General features: G+C 41.7%; 1 protein-coding gene across 6 annotated transcripts; it reads left to right on the plus strand.

Annotated features, from left to right (window-relative positions):
* Positions 1-1,369: 1,369 nt before the first annotated feature.
* Positions 1,370-19,947, plus strand: ZNF239 (zinc finger protein 239). Of its 6 annotated transcripts, none has more exons than XM_023198572.2 (4): positions 1,370-1,446; positions 2,332-2,372; positions 8,308-8,429; positions 18,119-19,947. In XM_023198572.2, exon 4 carries the CDS (start codon positions 18,211-18,213, stop codon positions 19,585-19,587), a length of 1,377 nt encoding a protein of 458 aa, XP_023054340.1. In that variant the 5' UTR covers positions 1,370-1,446; positions 2,332-2,372; positions 8,308-8,429; positions 18,119-18,210; the 3' UTR covers positions 19,588-19,947. The 6 variants fall into 6 exon arrangements, with proteins under 6 accessions (XP_023054340.1, XP_023054342.1, XP_023054345.1 ...); XM_023198574.2 differs by having other exon boundaries at positions 1,376-1,446; positions 8,308-8,433; XM_023198575.1 differs by lacking the exon at positions 1,370-1,446 and adding an exon at positions 1,507-1,562.
* The last annotated feature ends 6,468 nt before the right edge of the window (positions 19,948-26,415 follow it).

Here is a 26,415-nt window from a genome sequence, read left to right on the forward strand (position 1 = left end):
TTTGTGTTCCCCAGGCAAAAGGTAAGAGAGCATCTCTGAGGAGGAGACTGAAGGGGACATGGGCCTCTCCAAGCATCGAAGTCTGAAAATAATAGTCCCCCAAATATGTCCATGTCCTAACCCCCAGAAGCTGTGGATGTTAATTTCTATGGCAAGAGGGATTTTTTGAAATGTGATTAAATTAAGGATCTTAACGTTGAGAAATTATCCCAAGATTAGCCAGCTGTGCCTGATGTAATCACAACAGTCGTTATTAGAAGGCCCCACGAGGAGTCGGTGCCCGAGCATGTGATGTGATGATGAAGGCAGAGATTGCAGTCATGCTCTTTGAAGATAAAGGAGCAGGCCATAAGCCAAGGAATGCAAACAGTCCCTGGGAGCCGGAAAAGGCAAAGAAATATTCTCATCTAGAACCTCCAGGAGGAACTAGCCACACCGACACTGACGTTAGCCCAGTAAAACTGATTTCAGACTTGGCACCTCCAGAAGTTTAAGAGAATACATGTTTGTTATATTACTAAGTTTGTGGTAAGTTGTTGTGACAGCAATTGGAAACTAATACACCAAGGAAGGGGGAGGATATAGAAGAGAGGTCCAGGCCACATCTCTTTTCTCTCCAAAATAAATCTGAAAGAAAGGAATTGGGAAAAGATCAAACGGGTAGCTCTGTGTCATTCGGTGAGAAGTGAAAGAAATGTAAAATCCTGGCATAAACAACCCTTGTGTGCGTTTAGGACAGTTCTGACTGCTGGGAGCCACTTGTCTAATTCCCTCACCTCCTGTGTTTGTTCCAAGATTCCCTATTTAAAATTGCAAAGTACACCCCCAGCCCTACACACTCACACCCCGCAACCCCCCGCCCAGCTCTATGCTTTCCGCACCACCTCATGACACACACGACGCCATGTATTCACTGTATTTATGGATTGCTTGTTTCCCCCACTAGAATAGGGCAGTGACTTTTGTGCAAGCATCTTGAACAGCTCCTGGTACACAGTTGGCTCTCAAATAATATCTGTTAAATGGATGACCTTCAGAGGTGAGATGGAAGATGCCGAATAGCAAATATTCACTTCAGAATGTTTTGAAAGGTAAAGATGAAATTATGGGTATTTACGTCCTTTTCCCCCAATAGTATTTTAACAAATGAAAAACACCTTAATAGATATTCCCAAAATAATTCTTATGAGTTTGTAATAAAAAACGAGGAGGAGGACTTGAATACACACATCGCTGACTCAAAAATGGTCCCCCCGCCGGCCCCCCCCCCCGGCCCCCACCCCCGGCCAAGAATCGCGCTCCTCAGAGCGCAGAGCTCCGCGGCCTGCGCCGGAAGTGGGCGTGGCTCGCCCGCGGCTTGCTGGGACTTGTATTTCGGTGCCCTAGGCGGGCGAGCCGGCAGCATCCGGAATGCGGCCCCTGCAGGTGTGGGGTTCCACGTGGGAGGTGAGACTGGCCGGGCTTTCCCGGCCGCTGACAGAGACGTTCAGGGATCAGGAAATGGGTGTGCCGCGGGGAAGGCGCTGGGCCCGCGAGCCGCGGAAGCCGGGAGGGCGGTGACGGTAGGGCACGCGACCAGCGGAGGCGCGGCCCGCGGCGGCACGTGTGTCCCGGCGCCGCATTTCCGAGCTGCTGCGCCCCCGGAGCCTGGCTGCGGCCACAGCGAAGGCTGTCGGGCCCTGCAGCTGAGCGGCCGAGCCTCCGATGGCCCCTCCTCCCGCCTGGCCGAGCTCTGGCCTGGGCCGGCTGGGGGCTTCGTGGTTGGCCACGCCGGCCTTTTCCTCGCCTGTGACGGGCGTGATTGCAGGGGGTTTTCGGTGAACGTTAGGCGACGGAGGGGGGCTCCTGTAAGAGACTGAGGTTTCTGTCCGCAGCACTGCCTTCGCTGAAAAGAGCTTGCATCTGAGCCCCCGCACCGCAGGAACGAGCCAGGCTCCCGAGAATGAGATCGGGGAAGGCGTCTTGGGCAACCGAAACCCATCCGGAGAAGCTGTCATATAACCCGAGAGCTCCTCCTCTTAACTAGAACTTTAGGACAGAGATCGGCAAAGTCTGAGGAAATGGGCACGGCTTAGAGCTGCCGGCGGCTGCGGAATTTACTTAGCTTCTTGGTTTTTTGGGGGGAAGACTTGGCTTGTTTAATCGAAAGCCCTGTGGAGAGAGATGAAGATGGTGACAGAAAATGCGTCACCTCTCACCTCATGGAGGGAGTGCTAGTGGAAGGGTTGACTGAAGAAGCGTCAGAGGCAGGAGCTGGGTAACTTTTTCCCTGCAGTCTTGCTGGACTTGATTTTCATGGCTTTTTCTCTTTCCCTAACTCTGCCTTTCCAGGAATCCATCCCCACTGGGAGTAAGAAATGACCAAGGTCCGGGTGAGTTGGCGTTCCATTTCTCCTAAAATGCCATCTCTCTGAAATGTCCCTGTGCCTTGTGTTATTTTCTTTATTGTCAGGCCCCCAGTACGGTATTTTATAGCTATGGATATAGGGACATTAAGATACTAAGGACATGTAGCTAGCAGATGATGTCACCAGGGTCTGCACAGATAGTTTTCACTGGCCCATCCTACCCAAGAATTTATTCCACTCCTCAGAGCAGTGGGCTGTGCCCTCGTGGGGAGCATCTGGAAGCCTACCTTTTCCTGCTAGACATTTCACTCACATTGAAAGTCATTCCAAGCTATTCCATACTCATCCCAGTGCTAAGTGGTCTCAGCAAAACAGAATGATAAACCACGGTGCTTTTCTTCAAGGAGCTTACCATTTTGATTAGCATATTATATTACCTGTACACAAAATATATGCATATTAATAGTGATAATTTGTTAACTATGAAAGAGTCAAAAACGAGGAAATTCGTTAAATGGCAGCACAGTGGTTACAAAATCACTCTAGAAATGCTTTTCAACCAGGCTATGCATCAGAAGTCTCTGTGGTGTTTTTTTTAAGAACTAAGCTTCCTTCTCTCTTCCAGACATAGTGAGAGGAGAGTTTCACTCCTTTTTTATTCTTTTGATCTTTGTACATCCAAAGGTTTATTGTGAAATACTCTCTATACACTTGATATAAGTGTCTCTAGGGTAGGTAAAATGAGTTATTCATCCTTTATACTCAGGTTGATTTGTTCTCTTTCACTAGCATGTCTACATATTTAACTGTCCCAATAAACTTTAAATTACCAAGTCGTACTTTTTTTTTTTTTTTTTTTTTTTTTTTTTTTTTGAGGCGGAGTCTTGCTCTGTCACCGGGACTGGAGTGCAGTGGCTGGATCTCAGCTCACCGCAAGCTCCGCCTCCCGGGTTTACGCCATTCTCCTGCCTCAGCCTCCCGAGTAGCTGAGACTACAGGCGCCCACCACCTCGCCCAGCTAGTTTTTGTATTTTTAGTAGAGACGGGGTTTCACCGTGTTAGCCAGGATGGTCTGGATCTCCTGACCTTGTGATCCGCCCGTCTCGGCCTCCCAAAGTGCTGGGATTACAGGCTTGAGCCACCGCACCGGCCACCAAGTCATACTTTTTTAAAGAGAGTTCTCATTTGTCTCCGTAAAACCATCTGTAGGAGGTTACCTCAAAATTAACCCTTAGGCTCCCAGGGTATTTGAGATGGTCAGCCTCCACGTAGAATCCCACAGTGTTTGAGATGGTCGGCCCCCTCTTTGCCCTGTCCTGGCATTTTATGGTGGAGAGCTCTAACTCGGCTGACTCTGAGAGAGCCGAAGGAAAATGCCTTTTCCTTTGTTGCAGAGAGCAGCAGGCCAGAAATAAACCCCGTGTTTTCTAACTTCAGGCTGTTCTTTCTCCGTTAACTAAACAGGTCATCACACCAGAAATTATTTGAATAAAATATCATACTGCGTTTTAAGGGAAAAAAATGTTTTTTAACACTACCAGCAAAGGCCATCTTTTTGCTTGGCAAATACAGCCCTCACACACGAGCTCTTAGAAAAATCTGTTTAGAGGACAGTAAGCTGCCTTGAGGTACTGAGAGCATGGCTTCTCTGTGCCCTGAAAAGTAATTGAGGACTTGAAGGGAGACTAACCTGAGTAGAATCAATACATTTTCCTTCCTTCACTTCTGCCTGCTCCCTAATGGTTAATTATTCACTGCCGCTGCAACTGGGGATTGCTAGTTTGGTAAATTTTGAGATTCTGGTGTGTCTTACACAACTTTTTTAATTTAAAGAAAGGACTTCATTCCAATCACTGTGTGTTTTCTATGTACCACACATTGTCCTTAGGTCTGCTGAAAAGCGGGAGTCTTAGTTAACCCTGCCCTTCCTCTGTGACATTGGGTAAATCACTTCACCCTTATGAACTTTGGTTTTTTCATCTGTAAACTGAGGGTCTTAGGCTTGACTGTCTTTAAGTTTTCTTTTAGTTGTATTATTATTCATTTAAATTGAATGTGAATTTATATTTATCTTGCAGATTCCAAGTCAATTGTGGTAGTTGCTGGGGATTTAAAGATGAGTTGAGGCCAGGCATGGTGGCTCACGCCTGTAATCCCAGTACTTTGGGAGGCTGAGTGGGGAAGATCACCTGAGGTCAGGAGTTTGAGACCAGCCTGGCCAACATAGTGAAACCTCATCTCTACTAAAAATACAAAAAATTAGCTGGTCATGTTGATCCCTGTAATCCCAGCTACTCAGGAGGCTGAGGCAGGAGAATCTCTTGAACCCAGGAGGTAGGGGTTGTGGTGAGCTGAGATCATGCCACTGCACTCCAGCCTGGGCAACAGAGTGAGACTCTGCATCAAACAACAAAGATGAGTTGAGTGTGGCACCTATCCTTCAGAATCTTATAGCCAACTTGGGAGACAGACTTAATAGCTATAGTAGAGGGATGTGAAAGATGCTATGAGATCTCAGAGGAGGAGAATTCTAACTCATCCTCATGCTTCAGAAAGAGGCTATTGTCCTAAGACTGAAAGCTCCAAAATGGATGGGAGAACTCAATAAGTTAGGGCTTATGATAGAAAGGACTGTGCTAGACTCAAGTATGATGTGTTGAATGACTCCAGGTAATCTAGTGTGCCTCTTCCTGCTTTTCCACTTCAAAGTAAATTGTTAGATACAGCAGAGAGGGGCTCTGGAAAGAAGTGGAAGGCCATGTGATGGCATGTATGTAGTTCTAAGGAGGTTGACATTTGTCTGAATGATTGGAAACGATTGATCTTGTGACCTTCCTCTTTGGTTGGCCTTTAGAATATCGAGTCTGCTCTCTCCACTGTAAGCAGGCGCACAGCCTTGGAGTGACTCCTTAGTGCCACTGATACCTGGGAAGACTGTTGATTATTCAGTGTTTCAGTCCCAGCTTTGTCTTGCTTTAACAGGAGCACTATTTCCTTTCCTTTTCTCCCTTCCCTTGTCACAATGATTCCTCTCATTTGGTCTACTGCTGTCATTTTTTTTTTACCTACCACAAAGTTAATAGTCCACCAACATATCCTTTCCCTTCTCAGAATGGAATCCCGCCTGCCATTTTATCTTCAGGACCTTAAAAAATTAATAACTCTGATTGTCTAACCTAGGGACTGAAAGATGACAAAAATTGTACTACGAAGAATTGGTAAGGAGTTATTGTAGCCTAGGTAAGGAAAAAAAGAAAAATAAGGGTCTTACTAAGACTGACAGTGGAAATGGAAAAGAGGTAACACATTGGAGGGAAATGTAGGAGGCACAATTGACAGGATCTGACATGTTTTGAATATTGTTGAGATAGAGAAGGAAGATTAGACAATCCAGATGACTGGATGGAAGACAGATAAAAAATAAGGGAGAGAAAACGTAATTGGTGGGCTTGCATCTCTGAAGATAGAAGAAGGGATTTGATCTAGAATGCACAGGAAGAGATTAGCCTTAAACAGAAAGACATTTTTTTTTTCTCCGTGGTCTGAAGAGAAGGTCTGGTTGGGAAGAGCAGCCAGCCCACTTGCTTTTAATATGCCATGGGTCATGCCTTGCTAAAGGATGTGGTGATGGAATATGAAGGCAACAATCTTTGCTTCTGGTTGTTTGTCCCACCTTTACTCCAGGGCTTGAGGCTCCTTTTCCAGCCCTCTTCCTCAGAGTGGAGACCAGTGACCTTGAACAGAAAGCTTGGGAGACAGCACCCATCCTTACCTTCATCTTTACCCTCATCCTTCCCCACTGGTGACGAGTCGGATAAGTCATGTCACCCCTGCAGGGCAGGCCCAAGGAAGGAGTAAGTGATGCCTCTTTAGCCTCAGGCCGAAGCTGGCTTAGCTGATCAAATTTATGAGACAGCCTTTATGACTTTTTATATATTCTATCACTTTACTTTTGAAATTGTGCCTTAGAGAGTGGTGCCAGCCCATGCACAGTGCAGATGTAAGTACTAAAATTGAGAGCTTGAAAAACAAAAACAAAAAACTTCACCACAGGTAGTTTAAGAAGCATTGCTTCATCAGACAGAGCCCTGAAGGGAACCAGATTTGCTGACGTTGACTGAAAAAATATTTGGACTCCTTTTATATACCAGGCCCTGCTTGAGGTCTTGGGGATGCAGTCATGAACAAATGAGGCAGCCTCTCTGTTCTTGGGGAACTTAAATCTCAGCAGGGAGAGACAGTAAATAAGAAAGCAAGTGAATAAATAAGAAAATAAGGTAAGGCATAAGTCATAAAAAGAAATAAATTAAACTAGGAAAATGATAGATATAGGGTGCGCCAGTGGATTAGATGGTCAGTGACATGCTTTCTGAAGAGGCAACGGTTGGACTGAAAGCTGAATGATGAGGAATGGAGAGGGCAGCTAGCACAAAAGCTACAATGAGTTTGATGCGGTTCAAGGGCCTGCTGGATCACTGGTGCTGAATATGATCATAAGAGAGGCCTAGGTTGGGGAGGTGACAGGAGAGCTTCATGGGCCAGGATGAAGAGTCTGGATTTTACTTCATGGCCACTGAAAAGCCTTTGGAGGGTTTCACGCTTGGCCTTGTTTTTGTTTTAAAAGATCACATTGGCTGCCATGTGGAAAACTCATGTTTGGGGGAGCAAGAGTAGAGTCAGACCAAGAAGGAGGTTGGTGTGGGTGAGAGCAAGTGCTGCCTAGGCCTAGAGAGGTGACAGTGCAGGGCAGGGGAGCTGGGTGGATGCCGATATGCTTTAGAGATAAAGGACGTAGGTGATGGGTGAGATGTGAGGATGAGAATGAAATGACTTCTTGGATTTGGTTTGAGCAATTGAGTGGTTCGTGTGGCTGTTTACTAAAATGGGGACGACTGGGGAAGAGCAGATGCTGATGGATATTGCTGGAGCAGGAGTTTTCTTAGGGCCTGTTCAGTTTTTTGTTTTGTTTTTTGTTTGTTCGACTCACTGCAACCTCTGCTTCCTGGGTTCAAGAGATCCTTCCACCTCAGCCTCCTAAGTAGCTGGGACTACAGGCATGCACCACCACGCCTGGTTAATTTTTGTATTTTCAGTAGAGACAAGGTTTCACCATGTTGGCCAGGCTGGTCTTAAACTCCTGACCTCAAGTGATCCGCCCACCTCAGCCTCCCCAAATGCTGGGATTACAGGCATGAGCCACTGTGCCCAGCCAGGGCCTGTTAAGTTTTAAGCACCTTTAGACGTCCCAGTGTAGACATTAAAAGGAAGAAAGTTGGAGTCTGGAAGTGAGATAAGAGGTAAGGGCTGGAAATAAATATTTGACAGTAAATGGTATTTTAAGTCAAGGGATCCCTCAGGAGAGTGTTTTATGGCTGTGTGTATATGTACTATTTTATTTTCCCAGTAATGTTCAACTACTTAGTTTATAAGCGGAAGAACAGAAAGCATAGGAAGTGATTTTTAAAGTGTAGGATATTAGAGAGATTAATATTTTAAGAGTAGAGGAGTCCAGGTAGTGGACTAGTCCCAATTATGGTTATTACAGTTTGATGAAATGTGGCTGAGATCATTGGCACTGTGGAGATTAAGAAATGTGAGGTCAGAGTGTTGGGTAAATTGTTCCTGCGAGAGTTAAGGTTGTCAGGATAATGGTGGGAATGGGGTGAAGATGACAATTCAGAAATGACGCAAGAAGACAGTGACACGGAAAGATTCAGTAGCTGAGGACTTGAGCGTAGACATGTTGTGGGCAGGAAGGAAATGATTTGGATGGAAGTAGCCAATTAAGTGAGAAAGGAAAGATTTTCCAACAAAACTTGACTTAGCTCACTTAGATCCCCTGAGCTGCAAACTTCTTCTATACCTTTCTTACCTTTTCCAGTGCTACTGACTTTACCCCCCTTCCAGGGCATTTGTGCAGATAGTTGTTTGTTGAGGAGGAATGTGCTTTATGTTTTAGGAACCAGTTACATTCAAGGATGCCTCTGTGGCCTTCACCGAGGAGAAGTGAGGCCACCTGGACTCTGCTCCCAGGAAGCTGTGCAGAGCTGTAATGCTGGGAACTACAGGAACTTGGTCTTGGTGGGTAAGGACATGTGAACTTGGACACCTGCCCATTGGCATCTTTGTTTCCCACTTCCTTTTTGACACAAAAGGATGTTTTCTGACTATTCTAAGCAGCTAAAGAACTTGGAAAAAATTGGAGAATAGTAATTTTACTGGGTTGTCTCAAAAACCATACCTGTTCCATCCTTTATAAGCCAGAGGTGGGACTGATTTTGCTTCCTGCACAATCACCCAATCCCTGTGAGTTTCTGAAATGTGATCTCTCAGATGGAACAAGATAAAGATCATTATATAATAGCAAGTGAACCCCAAAGAGCACCAGGCATCATGGCAAGTTATAAGCCAGGCTAATCCACAACAGAGGAGTCCCTTTTTCAATGTTCCAGGAGTTACCTGATGTCTTGCAGTCTGTGTCGAAAGCAGGGACTTCTGGGATGTTTCCTATGTGCTACTGTTTTACCTGATCTATTCACTTACTTCCCTTCTACCTCTGCAGGAGGCTGTGGTCTTTCCCAGTAATGGTCACTTGCTTCTCTGCACTCTTGCCTTTCCCCACATTTCCCCCACATTGGTCTTGTGCCATCTTTGCTTGGACTTTATTTTTCATTGAATGTCCTCCCCTGCCTTGCAATATCATTTCCATTATTTCTTTTCTTACACATTCAGGAATTCATCCCTCTCCCCTCCCAAAATTAATCAAAACTCGTGGTGAGACACTCTCATACCCTACAAATAAATAAAAACACTTTTTTGGTTTTTTTGAGCAGGAGTCAACCTCTTTCGCCCAGGCTGGAGGTGGAGTGCAGTGGCACGATCTCGGTTCACTGCATCCTCCACCTCCCAGGTTCAAGTGATTCTCCTGCCTTAGCCTCTGGAGTGGCTGGGCTTACCACACCCAGCCAGACAAAACACTTTTTGACTGCCTGAATCAAGGAGCCTTAAACATTTTCAAATGCAGTAATTCATTTTTTAGATATCTATTCTAAGGCAATAATGAGTAATTTTAACCGAAAATTGTGAACAAAATATTCATTATAGAAATATTTAAAATAGTGAAAAAAATATTTACCCCCTAAATGTGTCACAGGGGATTGGTCAGGCAAATTATCATGGATCACAGAAAAGTATGTAGCCATTAAAAAATAGATTGATAAAGAATTTTAATTAGATGGGGAGATGAATGTATACCTACTAGGTTGAACCATGTGAAATTGCCATTTTATAGCCAAAAGCAGCCTTTCTACAAAAAACACTGAAAAGTGACTGGGCACAGTGGCTCATGCCTGTAATCCCAGCACCTTGGGAGGCTGAGGCGGGCAGATGGCTTGAGCTCATGAGTTTGAGACCAGCCTGGGCAACACAGCGAAACCCTGTCTCTGCAAAATATACAAAAATTAGCTGGATGTGATGGCAGTAACCTGTAATCCCAGCTATTCAGGAGGCTGAGGTGGGAGGACCCCTTGAGCCGGGAAGGCAGAGTTGTAGTGAGCCGAGATGACACTACTGCACTCCTGCCCTGGTGACTGTTAGACCCTGTCTTAAAAAAAAAAAAAAAAAAAAAAATGTGCCATCATGTTAGCTTTCAGGGCTTTTTCCTCCCTCAGTCCACAGTGGGGCCCTGGTTCTCTTCCCTCAGTAACTGTGGCCTTTCAGTTTCTATTTTCAGCTAATCCTGGGGAGTAAAGAGAATGCTACAGGGCAAAGTTGTTACCTGCAGGTAGTGAACCAGGCCTTTCCACATTCTTTATATAAACCCAGTGCCTGTGCTCTGTTCTTGTACCAAAATTGCCCACTTGTAGGTCACTACTGAACTTTTGTCTCTTTCAGAGTTTGTTCCTTTTTTAATGTTTCTTTCAGCATATTTACCATTATCAATTTTACTGATGGTTTCTTTAGTGTTGATCTTCTCTCGAAATTCTTTGTCACGCATGAAATCATAGTTTTTCTATTTCCTCCAGCTTCTCTCTTAGTCCTTTTCTCTGCAGATTCTCTAGCTTCTTTCTTTTTTCTTTTTTTTTGAGATGGAGTCTCTTTCTGTCCCCCAGGCTGGAGTGCAGTGGCGTGATCTCAGCTCACTGCAACCTCCACCTCCCGGGTTCAAGCAATTCTCCTGCCTTAGACTCCTGAGTAGCTGGGACTACAGGCGCCCGCCACCGTGCCCGGCTAATTTTTTATATTTTTAGTAGAGATGGGGTTTCACCGTGTTAGCCAGGCTGGTCTTGATCACCTGGCTTCTGTCTTTTTTCTAACTTGAAATCTCAGAGGGCTCTTTGGTTTTAAGTCACTACATCACCAGTGTTTCTCGGCCTTTTTCTTTATCATTACTCTCTCCCTGCCAAAAGGAGACAGATTTCTCCTTTAGAGAAATTAAGTATGAAGGAATAAGGTTTTGTCAGGTAGGATTGTTTTGTGAGTCCCAAACCAGCATAATATGTAAGATTTGTTTGGCCAGGCGTGGTGGCTTATGCCTATAATCCCAGCACTTTGGGAGGCCAAGGCGGGCCGATCACCTGAGGTCAGGAGTTCGAGACCAGCCTGGCCAACATGGCAAAACCCCGTCTCTACTAAAATTATAAAAATTAGCCGGGCGTGGTGGTGGGTGCCTGTAATCCCAGCTACTCGGGAGGCTGAGGCAGGAGAATTGCTTAAACCCGGGAGGTGGAGGTTGCAGTGAGCCAAGATCGTGCCACTGCATTCCAGCCTGGGTGATGGAGTGAGACTCCATCTCAAAAAAAAATAAAATAAAAATATTTGTTGTGCCCCCTATGAACCAATTCTTACCCCTTGGAGACATTATTGTCCCTGAGAATGCATGGTATGTCCACTTATGGGAGGAACTGTTACACATTTAATGCTGTTCAACTCTCCTTTCTATTTTGATAAGCCTAAAATTATTTTCCGTTTTAAGTTCCCTTCTTGTATTCCCACTTTTGTCAGTATTAAAGTTGTTCTAGTCTCCTAGTTTAGAAATGGGCCATGACTGTATTCAGTTTCTCTTGGGCCAGGCATGGTGGCTCATGCCTGTAATCCCAGCACTTTGGGAGGCAGAAGCAGGAGGATCACTTGAACCCAGGAGCTGAAGACCAGCCTGGGCAACATGGCAAAACCCCCTCTACAGAAAATATAAAAAGTTACCCGGGCCTGGTGGCACGTGCCTGTAGTCCCAGCTACTTGGGAGGCCAAGGTGGGAGGATCACCTAAGCCAAGGAGGTTGAAGCTTCAGTGAGCAAAAATCTCCAGGCTGCAGGCTGGGCAACAGAGTGGGACCCTGTCTCAAAAAAAAAAAAAAAAAAAAATTTCTCTCTTCTCGTCCTCAGTATCTACAATCTCCCACCAATTCTTTTGTAACTTTAACTTATTTTAAGTTTATTAACACTCCTAGATCCCACAGATGTTGCCCTAAAATGAGTCTGTTTAATGCTTAAAATAGGGTAAAAATTAGTCAGATTGTTGCCATCATTTTTCAAGCTCGAGTTAGATGTTGCAAGTACACTTGTCTCCTTTAAACATCATTTATGATGTCATTCTTTGAAGTATTACTATACAGTTGGTAAGTCCTATGAAGAATGGAACACTGCTCTGAGAGAACGAAGGCATGTGATGGAATGCGGGTTGTGTATGTGTCTTAGGGAGAGCCTCTGAAGTGACATTAAACTGGGAGCTAAGGGATCAATAGTTTAAACAGGTGACTAGGGAGGGGAAGAACATTCCAGGCAAAGAGAACCATGCAAGAGGAGACCCAAAGACCTGGAAGGAGGAGTGTGGTAGACCACAGGGTGCATCTAAGAAGGACTGAGAAGAGGTGGTGGACACGGCCTGGCTCAGTTATGGCATTGAAGGCACTGGTAAAAAGTGGATTTATGACAAAAAAAATTAGCCAGGCGTGGTGGCACATGCCTGTAATCCCAGCTACTTGGGAGGCTGAGGTGGGAGAATCGCTTGAGCCCAGGAGGTGGGGGTTGCAGTGAGCTGAGATAGCGCCAGTGCACTCCAGCCTAGGAGACACTGTGTGACCCCATCTCAAAAAAAAAAAAAAAAGAGATTTATTTTGAGTGGGCAGCCATTGGATCAGGGAATGGTGTTCTCTGATTGACCCAGTATCACTGTGACTGCTCTGTAGAGAGTGATTTACAGGTAGACAAAAGTGAAATAGGAGATGGGCTTCCAATTTCAAGCTCTGCTCTAGGTTTTCATTTTTATTGACATAAAATGGAACAAACTTGTTGAACATTTTTCTTTTTTGCAAGTAAGACATAAAAGTCTCAAAAACTCAAACAACACAGTATAATGTGAAATCAAATCACCTTCTATGAACTCTATATTTATGTATGTACAAGTATATGCATTAAAATTTTATGAGATTACATTGTGCATATTTTTAATTTGCTGTTTTATGCAGTATGTGTTAGTTTTTTTCTGCCATGTTAACTCCCTATAAAAGGACCCCTTTTCTCATGTCAGTATTTTCTCCTAATGTTATACTCTCATTCTCCATAGTATTTTTTTTCTTCTTCTTTTAGACGACGTCTCACTCTGTCACCCAGGCTGGAGTGCAGTGGCACAATCTCGGCTCACTGTAAGCTCCACCTCCCAGGTTCAAGTGATTCTCCTGACTCTGCCTCCTGAGTAGCTGGGACTACAGGTGCCCGCTCTCACGTCCTGCTATTGTATATTTAGAAGAGACTGGGTTTCACCATGTTGACCAGGCTGATCTCGAACTCCTGACCTCAAGTAATCCACCCACCTCAGCCTCCCAAAGTGCTGGGATTACAGGCATGAGCCACCGTGCCTGGCCTCATTCTTCATATTATTTTAAACATTTTTTTAAAAGCTAACATCACACTTTCATTAAAATGGCACCTTTCATAAAATTCCTCCCCCATTCATTTTCACATACTTACAGTTTCTATAACCACTAGCCTACTTCGAAGTACTGTACGATATGGCTGTTGAAGCAATATCCTTTCAAATCCATTTAATCATTTCAGCCCATTTCATGATTTAACTGCTACAAACTGCCCTGTTTTTCTTTTGTCATTTTTCTTTTTCATTTTTGCCATTACTTTTGAAATGTGTAGACAAAGTGATACATTCACCTGGGTAAAACAAGTTGTATGGACAGCTCATAGTAAAGGAATATGCTATAGGAAAACATAGAATATGCTATAGGAAACATAGTCCTGTTTCCTGACTCTGCTGCTCCATCAGCCACAATGTGGCTTCCAAAGGTACTCAGTTTTCATCTTTCTAGCTGTTCCATATTGGGTTTGTCTTCCTACTCCAGATGATATGTTTATACATAGTTACTCTTCTAAATAAACAATAAATGCATTCACATGGTTAAAAAATAAATATAAAAGATGCACAATGAAAAGTTTCTTTCATGTCTGTAGCTCTTGTCTATCCAGGTTCTGGTCATTGGCCTTTAAAAAGTGAGTAGTCTCATGTAAATGTCATTTCACAAATTATGCCTGGAAATCTGAAGAGTAAAGCTCTAAGTTGGAATGTTGAGTGCATATATTTATGACATTGATTGATAATTGTCAAAATGTCCTTCATATCAGTTTACACTCACAAGTAATGTATGTCTTCAGACTTCGGGTGTGTGCTAGTTTAACAGGTGGAAAATGGTACCTCAGTATCATTTAAATTTAGTATATTGTGATATACTGTTATTTCTCCATTTATCAATATTTTGTAATTTCTACTGACTTCCCCATATTATAGATGAGGATGTAGCTTTTTCATATTACCTCCCCAAATGCCTAGCCTCCCAAGAATGTTAAGAGTCATGTCAGTGATGAATGCTTCCATTGCTTTGACTTTGTAATTAGTTGTTCACTATAGAGTCAAGTAGTACAATATGATTATAGTTCCTTTTTTATTTTTTTATTTTTCCTCTGAAGCTAATACTTGCCTTTTAAAAATATATTTTATTTGGGGGTTTTGACTCCATACTGTTATTGTAGAGTTTTGCTTATTTTTTTCTTTTATTTTTCAACTATGGATTTGGGGTTTGAGGGTTTTTGTTTTGTTTTGTATTTTGTAGAGAGAGGGTTTTGCCATGTTGCACACACTGGTGTCGAACTCCTGAGCTCAAGCAATCACCTCGCCTCAACCTCCCCAAATGCTGGGATTACAGACATGAACCACCACGCCTGGCCTAATTTTGTATTTTATTGACATCTTGGCTTACTGTTATTTCTTGTAGCATGTATCCTTTTTCTTAAATTTTAAAAAATTTTCCTATAGCATATTCCTGAGTGATTGTTTCAGTAATTGAATCTTTTCATGTTTGAAAGAGTGTCTATTTTTTCCTCTCTTTGAAATGGTTAATTGGCTGGTTAAAAATTATAATTTCACAATGACTTTTAACCCAAAATTTGAAGATATTGAAGATTTGCAATATTGCCAGTTAGTTAGTTGTTCAGTGTCAATATAATTCTCATTTATTTGCACATAACCTGGCTTTTCTGTTTGGAAGCTTTTAGCATTTTCTGTTTTGTTGTTGTTGTTGTTGTTTGTTTGTTTTTTCCTTGAAGTCCTGGGGTTTTAGAAGAGTATGTTTACTTTGGGGTCTTTTTACATACCATTTTTTAGCATTTATTGGGCCCTGAATCTTGCATTCTAGGAAACATTTTTTGTTGTTATTTCTTTGATCATTTTCTCTCCATGTGTTCTATCTTCACTGTCCTCATGCAACTCCTTGGAGATGGGCTTTTACTTTATCTATCTGTCTGTCTTTTCATATGCATTCTTGGAGAATTCCTCAATCTTCCATCTTAGCCGTGTGTTCATTTTACTATTTAACTCATCTAAATTGCAGGCCTTTGACTAAAACAGCCTGACACATATCTAGGAAACAAGTTACATAACCTATCATCATCTTCAGTCATTTTATTTAGAATTATTATTTTCATAGCAATATGTTTATTTTTTTATTAGATTGTGTTTAAATATGATATCCACTCCAGTTTTTCTGGGATTTTAATTATGTACCTTTTAAATTCTGTTTGTCCCCCTATATATTTTTTCAAAATTCTTGTGTTCTCAGTATGATATTGGAGTGTGTCCTCAACCCATGCTTGACCCACTTTGGCATGCATGTGTGTTCTACTTTAGGGGACGCTTCTGCTGATTGGGCTAGGGAGGGAGGTAATAAGAATCCAGATGGTAGATGTTGTAGGCCTTTTTTTTTTTTTTTTTTTTTTTTTGACAGTTGGCAGAGCTAAGTGAGGTTTTATTTTGGGAAAAATAAAAAATGTGAATTGTTTTGTAGCTGGATGTGTGGGCAAGGGGGGCTACCCAGGTAGTAAACTCCCCCCACAGGTGGTCTAAGGGCTAGGGCTGAGCCTCAGGTGGGCCTCCTATTCCCTGTACTCCCCTGCACAGTGGTGTAGGCCATTTTTTAAGGCCACCTCTTTTGCCACTGAGTTATCGTGCAGGCATGCCCTGCTTCTTCATTTCCAGCCCTGGGCTATCTTCCTTGTCAGAACTCCCATTAAAAAGTTTAGCTTGAAGTTTTATCCTGGGCACTTATGTTGTCAATTGCTTCTTTTTTGTTCCTCAATCCATCAGTCATTGTATAGGTTCAGCATTACCTCAACCTCTGCTTCTCTGTTCAGTTCAGTTAACATTATTAGCAGTCTTTTTTTGGCAGATCATTTATTTTATTCTTGAGACTTTATTTATTTTATTCTTGAGGCCACTGCTGCTAGCCATCCAATATTTCTATTTCTAAGAGGAAGAGGGTGGGCTGGGAGAGTGCTAACAGCAAAAACTAGCACAGCTGTTAGTAATGCCTAAGTTGAATTAAGAAATATCTTACTTTATCACTTTATTATTTTCTGAGACATAGACTCCAGAGAAATGTGGTCAGTGCTCCCTTACTTTGTAATAATTGATTCTGAGTTTGGTAATTGAATTTCTATGATTTCTTAAGATGTTTTACCCATGAAGAAGCCTTCTGTTATATATAATTCGAGCTGTACATTTTTCCTCTAGTTTCTCCATCACTCCTAATCCATCTGCTCTTTATCATTTAGGAGTTCCTCGATGTTTTTATTCTGATGATGTCAACCTTTCTGTTTTCCCAAGACTATTATGGATTTCTTGTCATTTCAGTGTAATATTAGGCTATTCACTCTAACTGTTGTAGTAAGTCTGGGGGAGGGTTTTGTTTTTGTTTTTGTTTTTTAATATACCAGTAAGTCTAAACTCTGTATTCCTAGCACAGTTCTCTCACAGGACTTCCAGACCTATATATATCTCACTGCTTACTGACCAGTACTGCAAGAATGTTCTACCAACACCACAGATTATACAAGGTAGATTTGAGTTTCTGCCCCCTTCCCTACTTCAGCCTCTTCCTCTTGCATTTCCTCTCTGATTATAGAGTACCACTGTACCCATTCACTCAGGCAGCAATCCCAAGGAACAGGCGTGGTACCTCCTTTCTCTTCTAGGTTTAATTTGTCATCACATGATCTAGAATGAATTTCTCCCATTCTCTCCACAACCATCATCCTTACCGTTTTTCTTATGATTTGCTATGGCAGCCATCTTGCTACCTAAAGTCTTACTTTCCAGTGGTGTTTATAGTCACAAAGTCTATCATTTCACTCTGAATTTAAATCCTTTAATAGTTTTTAATCCCTGCAGGGTTTAGCCCTAAGGTCCTTATTATTAGACACTAAGCCCTTTGCTCTGGCTCCTTACTTCCCCTCCATGGCACATTCTTCACCACTCTTACCGTTTTTGTCTCCTTTGTAAGAAGCTGCTTGTAGTTTTCTTTAACATGTCATATTTTCTCTCCACGTTTCACTTTTTTTTCTTTTTATTTCTTGTCATTTTCTCCCAGAAATCTTCCTAAACCCCGGGTCTGAGTTGAGTGTTCCTCTTCTGTACTTTCCTAGCTGGTCATGCATACATCTCTTGTACTGTATTGTACTATACATTCATCTACACCACTCACTTAGTATTATCATTATTTGGTATATTTGTCTTCCCAGGAAGCTTTAGCTTGTTAAGCAAAAGGATTTATATTTTCTTCCTTGTGTCCCCCACACCTACAAAAGCAGAATACCAATGAAATGCAAATTTACTTAAAGGAAAAGTAGGCCAGGTATAGTGACTCATGCCTATAATCCCAACACTTTGGGAGGCTGACGCGGATGCATCACTTGAGGCCAGGAGTTTGAGAACAGCCTGGTCAACATGGTAAAACCGCATCTCTACTAAAAATACAAAAATTAGCTGGGCATGGTGGCATGGGCCTATAATCCCAGTTACTTGGGAGGCTGAGGTGGGAAAATTGCTTGAACCTGGGAGGTGAAGGTTGCAGTGAGACCAGATCACACCATTGCACTCTAGCCTGGGCAGTGGAGCAAGACTCTGTCTCAAAAAAAAAAAAAAAAAAAATGAAGTGAGATGAGATGAAATGTTACTGTTAGCAAGGATATAGGACTTATAGTCTTCTATAGGATCGGTTAGGGAAGACTTTCCTTGGCTATGCTTAAAAGCCAAGAGAAAATTTCTGTCTTGTACCCAGATACAAATGCACCCAACATTAACCCAAAGGACATGACTATAAGGACAAGCTGAACTTTTTCATAGTTACTAAGCCTTCAGGCCTTAGGCACTCTCACTCTGAAATCTTGAAGTGTACCCTTTGTTCTTACCACTGAATTCTCTCTGTTTCCTAGGAGACTTGAATGAAAATTCTGTGGAGAATCTTCAGCAGAAAGCACTTCAGGATCTGTTACATGAACTTTCCTCCTGGCTAATTTTGGAAGGCATGGCCAGTACAATTAGTGGAAGTCAGGACTGTATCGTGAATCATCAAGGGGAAGTGGATGGGGAGCCTGAACTAGACCTTTCCCCTTGTCAACAGTGGGGAGAAGCATCGTCTTGTATTTCCAGAAACAGGGACAGTGTGATGACTCTTCAAAGTGATTATTTCAAAAACAGTGAAAGTGAAACATATTTGCCTTTGAAAGTCCCAAGCCAAATAGACACACAATACTCTTCAGTGAAGTTCTGTAAGAATGAGCCTCAGGATCATCAGGAAAGCAAACATCTCTTTGTAACGGAAGAAAGCACTGAGAGAAAAGTGATAAAGGGGGAAAGTTTTTCAGAGAACCTTCAAGTTAAAATGGTGTCTGATGGAAAAGAACTGGCCTCGCCATTGTTAAATGGTGAGGCAACTTGCCAGAATGGCCAATTAAAAGAATCTTTGGATCCCATTAACAGTAACTGCAGAGACATTTATGGATGGAAATCACAGGTGGTCAGTTGTAGTCAGCAGAGAGCTCATACAGAGGAGAAACCCTGTGACCATAATAACTGTGGGAAAATACTTAACACCAGCCCAGATGGTCATCCATATGAGAAAATCCACACTGCAGAGAAACAATATGAATGTGGTCAGTGTGGTAAGAACTTCAGTCAAAGCTCAGAACTACTACTTCATCAGAGAGACCACACAGAAGAAAAACCCTACAAATGTGAACAGTGTGGGAAGGGCTTCACAAGGAGCTCGAGTCTGCTTATCCATCAGGCAGTCCACACAGATGAGAAGCCTTACAAGTGTGACAAGTGTGGGAAGGGCTTCACCAGGAGCTCAAGTCTGCTCATCCATCACGCTGTCCATACAGGCGAGAAACCTTATAAATGTGACAAGTGCGGGAAGGGCTTTAGTCAGAGCTCCAAACTACATATCCACCAGCGAGTCCACACTGGAGAAAAGCCCTATGAGTGTGGGGAGTGCGGTATGAGCTTCAGTCAGCGCTCAAACCTGCACATCCACCAGCGAGTACACACAGGAGAGAGGCCCTACAAGTGTGGCGAGTGTGGGAAGGGCTTCAGTCAGAGCTCGAACCTTCACATTCACCGGTGCATCCACACGGGAGAGAAGCCTTACCAATGCTATGAGTGTGGGAAGGGTTTCAGCCAGAGCTCGGATCTTCGCATCCATCTCAGAGTTCACACTGGGGAGAAGCCCTATCACTGTGGCAAGTGTGGGAAGGGATTTAGCCAGAGTTCCAAACTCCTCATCCACCAGAGAGTACACACTGGAGAGAAGCCCTATGAGTGCAGCAAGTGTGGGAAGGGCTTCAGCCAGAGCTCCAACCTTCACATCCACCAGCGGGTTCATAAGAAAGATCCTCGCTAAGTGACATTTGCCCGTTCAAGTCTTCACAGCGCTCATACTGTAAAAACTGTTAAATATTTAGTATCACTCTTACCTTTATATTCTACAAAGGAGAGAGATGTAAGGGTTATTTAGATGTGTTTCCTCACTGAAAAATCATTCATTCAAAGTATTTAAGTATCAAGCACTTTTTTATGCTGTACAATGAATGGATTGTTCTTATTTCTCAGATGGGTAGAGTAAAAGTGTCTGTACTTTACAGTTCAACTACATATTCTACCCAGCATTTTAATGGCAAGAACTTTATATTTATTCTCAAGCAGGGCATGTTTTCCTTTGTTCACATTCTCTGAGAAATTGAAACTCTGGTTTCTCTTCAAATTATGTGATCTGTGTTTTTCATATTTCTTTCCAGTCCTGATTAGCCACCTCTAAACTATGATTGTACACTGTGTCCATTTTAGGCCAAGAGGGCAGTTGGAAATACAAGGAACATGGAAATCCTTGTGTTTATTGCAGACAGGTACAATAGTTTGTAGCCACACAACAAAAAGCTGGAAGAGAGTTACTCATGTAGTACATTCCCATATGCCATTTTGATAGGAAGTTGAACAGCCCCTCCCAGGCAACTGTTCAGGAACATAAGTAGTCCTTTTTGGTGAGTACAGCTAGTTTATTGGGATACTTCCAGAGTGAATGTGAGGGAGGGTCCAAAGTAACATGCCTGGCACTTTGGGAGGCTGAAGAGGGTGTATCACTTGAGCCTAGAAGTTCGTGACCAGCCTGGGCAACATGGCAAAACCTTGTTTCTACAAAAAAGTGCAAAAATTTGCTGGTGTGCTGGCACACAGCTTCAGACGCAGCTACTCAGGAGGGTACCTAAGAGCAGGTGATAACAACAAATAGGTTCCAGAGGCAGAGCTGGAAGAAAAAATACGTAAGGAGCAGGGGGCAGCTTAGAGGCTGCAGAAATCATGTTGGGACTTGATAAGCTAAAAATGGCTAGCAGAGAAAGTATTCAAGAATGCGCTTTTGTTAAACATGTCTCATCACATTGGACAACATTAAGATGCAAGGAAAATTTTAATTTAGCAAACTACAGCAATAAGGAGAATAGGAGAAAGACTATCAGCAAATGAAAATTTGAAAGATGAAAAGATAGCCAGTAGAGCAGAAGCAGGCACAGTTACGCTGCTTACATACGGGGATAAGGAAAAGAAGGAACCAATTTGGCTACAGGCTCAGAAATGCTTAGTACCTTGGAGGATGGGAGTGAGATGTGAAGAGAAAGCAATGAAACTAATGGCCATTTGTATATGGAACAGTCCTCCTCATGACATAAACACACATACCGCTCCCCAGTTCCTGTACATGGCTGACCAGAGGTTTAACGTCCAGCAAGAGATGGGAAGTTTCTTCTCTGCAGAAGTTGAATGGCCCCAAGGGAAAGAGCTCTATATTGTGGAAATTTGGGAATCCTACAGCAAAGCTACTTTCTAGCTTAAGTACACATAAAACAGCTTCAAAATTCATGAAATAAAAAACTGGCAAAATTGAAAAAGGCACAATTTCGATTATAGTTATTTAATCAAGTAATTGATAGCACAAGTCACTTAGGAGATACAAGCCTTGAACAGCACTGTCAACTAACGACTAATTGACATTTGTAGAACACTTCACTCATTAGCATGATATATTAATATTTTTTTTTATTTTTTAGGGACAGTGTCACTCTTTCACCCAGGCTGGAGTGCAGTGGTGCAATCGGTTAACTACATGAGCCCATGAACTCCTGGGCTCAATCAATCCTCCTGTCTCAGCCCCCAGAGTAGCTAGGACTATAGGCATGCGCCACCACACCCAGCTATTTTTTATTTTTGTAGGGATAGGGTCTAGCTCTGTTGCCCAGGCTGGTTTTGAACTCCCAGGCTCAAGCAGTCCTCCCTCCAGGACCTCCCAAAGCACTGGGATTACAGATGTGAGCCACTGTGCAACCTGTATACATTCTTTTTAAGTGTGCCTACTGTGGAGTATAACAAAACAGTCTTAAAATTTTTTAAAGAATGAAAACCATACAAGGTATATTCTCTCATCAGGACAGAATTAAGAGACCAATAACAAAGATGTCTAAAAAATCTCTTAATATTTGGAAATTAAACGTCATACTCCTAAATGAGCAATAAAGAGAAAGAAAAATTTGAAAATATTTTGAACTGAATGAGTGTCAGAATTTGTGAAATGTAGCTAAAGCAGTGCTTAGAGGTGAAATCAGAGTATTAAATACTTAAACATTAGATAAAAAGATTTCAATTCGATAGTCTAAACTTCCACCTTATGAAATGAGAAAAAGAACAGAAATAATCCAAAGCACGTAGAATAGGAGATGATAAAGAGCTAAAAGTCACAAAATTACAAATGGACAAACAATAAAGAAAATTTAATGGAACCAAAACCTGGCTCTTTGAAAGAATTGAAAGAATTCCTAGTGTCAGGAATGAAAGAGGAAATATCACTATAGGTCCTATACACCAAGAAGGTAATACAGGAATTTTATTACTAACTTAATGCCAATAAATTCAGCAACTTAAATGGAATTGAAAATTGTAAGGAATATAGAACCAAAGCCCACTCGAGAGAAAACTTGAATAGTCCTGTTAAATTGAATTTGTAGCTGATAACCTTCCCCCAAAGAAAAATCATGAGACCAACATTACCCAGATACCAAAGTCAGAAAGGACATCATAGGAAAAACTCATAGATCAACATCTCTTAATATAGACATAAAAATCCTTTTTAAAATACCAAGTTGAACACAGCAACCTATAAAAGGAAACACATATGGCCAAGTAGGGTTTATCCTAGAAATGCAAGCTTTAACATTCAAAAAGCGATGTGTTTCATATTAATATTAAAAAGAAAAACCACATAATTTTTTAAATGTAGGAAAACATTTGAAAAAATTTAACACCCATTCATGATAAAACCGCTCAGTTGATTAGGAATTAAATTGAGCTTCCACAATCGAAGAGCAAGCATCTATGGGAGAACCTACATCTGACATCGTACTTAATGGTGAAGTAAAAAGCACTTTTCTCCTAAGATTGGAAACAAGGTAAAGATGTGTAGTCACCACTTCCAGTCAACCTTGTAGTGGATGTCCTAGCCAGTACAATAAGCCAATAAAAAACAGCCTGAGTGTGGTAGCTCATGCCTATAATTCTGGCATTTTGGGAGGCCAAGGTGGGAAGATTGCTTGGGTTTAGGAGTTCAAGACTAGCCTGGACAACATAGTGAGACCTCATTTCTACCAAAACGTAAATAAAAATTAGCCAGGCATGGTGGCATGTGCCTGTAGTACCACCTACTCAGGAGGCTGAACAGGAGGATCACTAGAGGCCCAGGAAGTCAAGGTTGCAGGGAGCTGTTACCGCACCACTGCACTCCAGCCTGGGTGACAGAGTGAGACCCTGCCTCAAGAAAAGGGATACAGAATGTAAAAGAAGGCATGAGACTGTTTGCTGTGACATGATTGTCTATATGGAAAAGCATTAAAGTGTCTGAAAATGTTTTTAAAACTAGTAAGTATGTTTAGCAAGGTCACAGGATACAAGCTCAATATTTTCAAAAAGTTGACATTATGAAAACAGCATCTAAATCATGAAATATAGGGACAAAGTTATTAGACCTGTACTAAAGCTACAAAACATGTATTAATGCTAGAAGAAAGTAAAGAAGTCCTAAAATAAATAGATACACTGTATTCATGAGTTACAAACCTGAAGGACCTACAAGGTCAAAACTATTTTTTAAGATTTATTTTTTCTTATTTGAGATGGAGTCTCCCTCTGTCACCCAGGCTGGAGTGCAGTGGCACAATCTCGGCTCACTGCAACCTCTGCCTCCTGGGTTCAAGTGATTCTTCTCCCTCAGCCTCCTAAGTAGCTGGGATTACGGTGTGTGCCACTACGCCTGGCTAACTTTTTTGTATCTTTAGTAGAGATGGGGTTTCACCATGTTGACCAGGCTGATCTTGAACTCCTGACCTCAGGTGTTCCACCCGCCTCAGCCTCCCAAAGTGCTGGGATTACAGGCTTTTTTCAAGACTAAAGCTATAGTGATCAAGATAGAATGGTACTGGATCTAGGATACACATACAGGTAAACAGAATTGGACTCACCCATATATTTTCAAGTGGTTTTCAACAAAGATGCAAAGATAAAGGGAAAAGATAGAGTTTTCAACACAGTTCTGTAACAACTGAAATTTTGTATAGGGGAAAAGTGAGTAATATAAGCATGAAAACCATAAAGTGCCTAGAAGAAAATCTTCATTAAAGAGGACATGAAAAACATAAATCTTAGAAGAAAAAATTAAGTTGGGTTTTATCACTTTTAAAACTTACGTTGTTTGAAACTTCATATTAAGAAAATGAAAGTTATGGAGTAGGGGGAAATATTTATACAACAAATATCTGATGAAGAGGGACTTTCATACAGAATATATTAAAGACTCTTACAACCCAGTAATTCAGAAAAACGTTCAAAACTGGGCAAAAGGCCAGGCCCAGTATCTCACACCTGTAATCCCAGTACTGTGGGAGGCTGAGGCAGGCGGATCACCTGAGGTCAAGAGTTTGGGATCAGCCTGGTCAACATGGTGAAACTCCGTCTCTACTAAAAATACAAAAAATAAAATAGCTGGGCGTGGTGGCGCTCGCCTGCACTCTCAGCTACTTGGGAGGCTGGGGCAGGAGAATCGCTTGAACCCAGGAGGCAGAGGTTGCAGTGAGCTGAGATCGCACCACTGTACTCCAGCCTGGGCAACAAGAGCGAAATTCTGCCTCAAAAAAAACTAGACGAAAGAATGGGCAATTTATGAAGGAACATATGCAAATGGGCAGTAAGCACATGAAAGGATGGTCAATATCATTAATCATCAGAGAAGTACAAATTCATTTTATGATGCCAATATTTTCCTAATACCAAAGCCATCAGACTGTACTAAGAAAACTGGGATTACAGTTTTCATTACATTTCATTACATACCATACCCAGCCCAATATCCTTAATATTGAAGGACACAGGATACAGATCAATACCATTCATATCCTACATACACAAAGTCCTCAAAAAACATTAGCAAACTGAGGCTGGGCGTGGTGGCTCATGCCTGTAATCCCAGCACTTTGGGAGGCCGAGGTGGGTGGATCACCTGAGGTCAGGAGTTCAAGACCAGCCTGGCCAACATGGAGAAACCCCATCTCTTTTAAAAATACAGAACCAGGCATGGTGACGCATGCCTGTAATTTCCAGCTACTCAGGAGGCTGAGGCAGGAGAATCACTTGAACGTAGGAGGTGGAGGTTGCAGTGAGCCAAGATCGCGCCATTGCACTCCAGTCCAGGCAACAAGAGCAAAACTCCATCTCAAAAAAAAAAGAAAGAAAGAAAAAAAATTAGCAAATTGAACCCAAAAATATATCAACAGAATCATGCTCTACGACTAAATAAGGCTTATTCCACAAATGCAAGAATAGTTCATTATATTAATCCACCATATTAATAGGCCAGTGAAGCAAAATCATATATCAAATAATGTAGGAAAAAATGTGACAAAATTCAACACACATTCATAGTAACCTCACTAAGCTACGAAAAGAGAGAAACCTCTTCAACTTTACACAGAGTACCTAAAAATATGTACAGTTACTATCATACTTAATGGTAAAAATCAGTGCTTTCTTCATAAGACTGGGAATAAGGCAAGGATTCCACTCCCATAGCTCTTATTCAGCATAGTACAGGAAGTCCTACTCAGTGCAATAAGGCAATAAAAAGGAAAAAGACATACAGATTTTTAAAAACTGTCACTGTTTGCAAATGACACAATTATCTACACAGAAAATTCAAAGGGATACATGCATACACACACTACGAGAATAAATGAGTTCATCAAGATCACAGAATACAAGATCAACATACCAATATACTGCATTTCTATGTACTAGCAATGATTATGTGAAAACTGAAGTTAAAAGCTGAATCCCATTCACAATCACTCAACAACAACAACAAAATTACTTAGGTATAAATCTAATAAAACATGTACAGGACTTGTATGCTGAAAATTACAAAGCACAAAAGAAATCAAAGAAGATCTAAATAAGTCGAGACATATATATTCATTGATATTTGAGATGTCAGTTCTCTTCAAACTGATCTGTAGTGTTTACATAATTCCTATCAAAATCTCAGCAATATTTTTTCGTCGATGTACACAAGTTTACTGTGAAATTTATATGACAGGGCAAAGGAACTGCAACCACTGAAAATCTTTTTGAAAAAGAATACAATGAAAGAAATCATTCTTCCTGACTTTAAGACTTCCTTACAGTTAAAAACAATCAAACAGTTTGGAATTGGCAGAGATAAAACAGTTCAATGGAACGGAAGAGAGAATCCAGAAATAGACCCAGACAAGCAAAGAAAACTAGTTTTTGATAAAAGTGCAAAAGCAATTCAATGGAGAAAGGGCAATATGTTAAGTAAATAGTGCTGGAACAAATAAATATCCATAAGTTAGGGGAAAAAAAAAAAAAACTTCAACCTAAACCTCACACCTAATACAAAAATTAATTCAAAATAGATCCTGGTTTTAAATTTAAAACTATACCACTTGTCAAAGAAATCACTGGAGAAAATGTTTAGTACCTAAGCTAGGCAAAGAGTTCTTGACATATTAAAAACATAATGCATAAAACAATAAATGGAAAAAATGGAATGTTATCAAAATTTAAAACGTTTGCACTGTAAAAGACCCCTTAAGAAGATGAAAAGAAGGCCGAGGCAGGC

This window comes from Piliocolobus tephrosceles, chromosome 9 (assembly GCF_002776525.5).
Source record: "Piliocolobus tephrosceles isolate RC106 chromosome 9, ASM277652v3, whole genome shotgun sequence".
Taxonomy (NCBI): Eukaryota; Metazoa; Chordata; class Mammalia; order Primates; family Cercopithecidae; genus Piliocolobus; species Piliocolobus tephrosceles.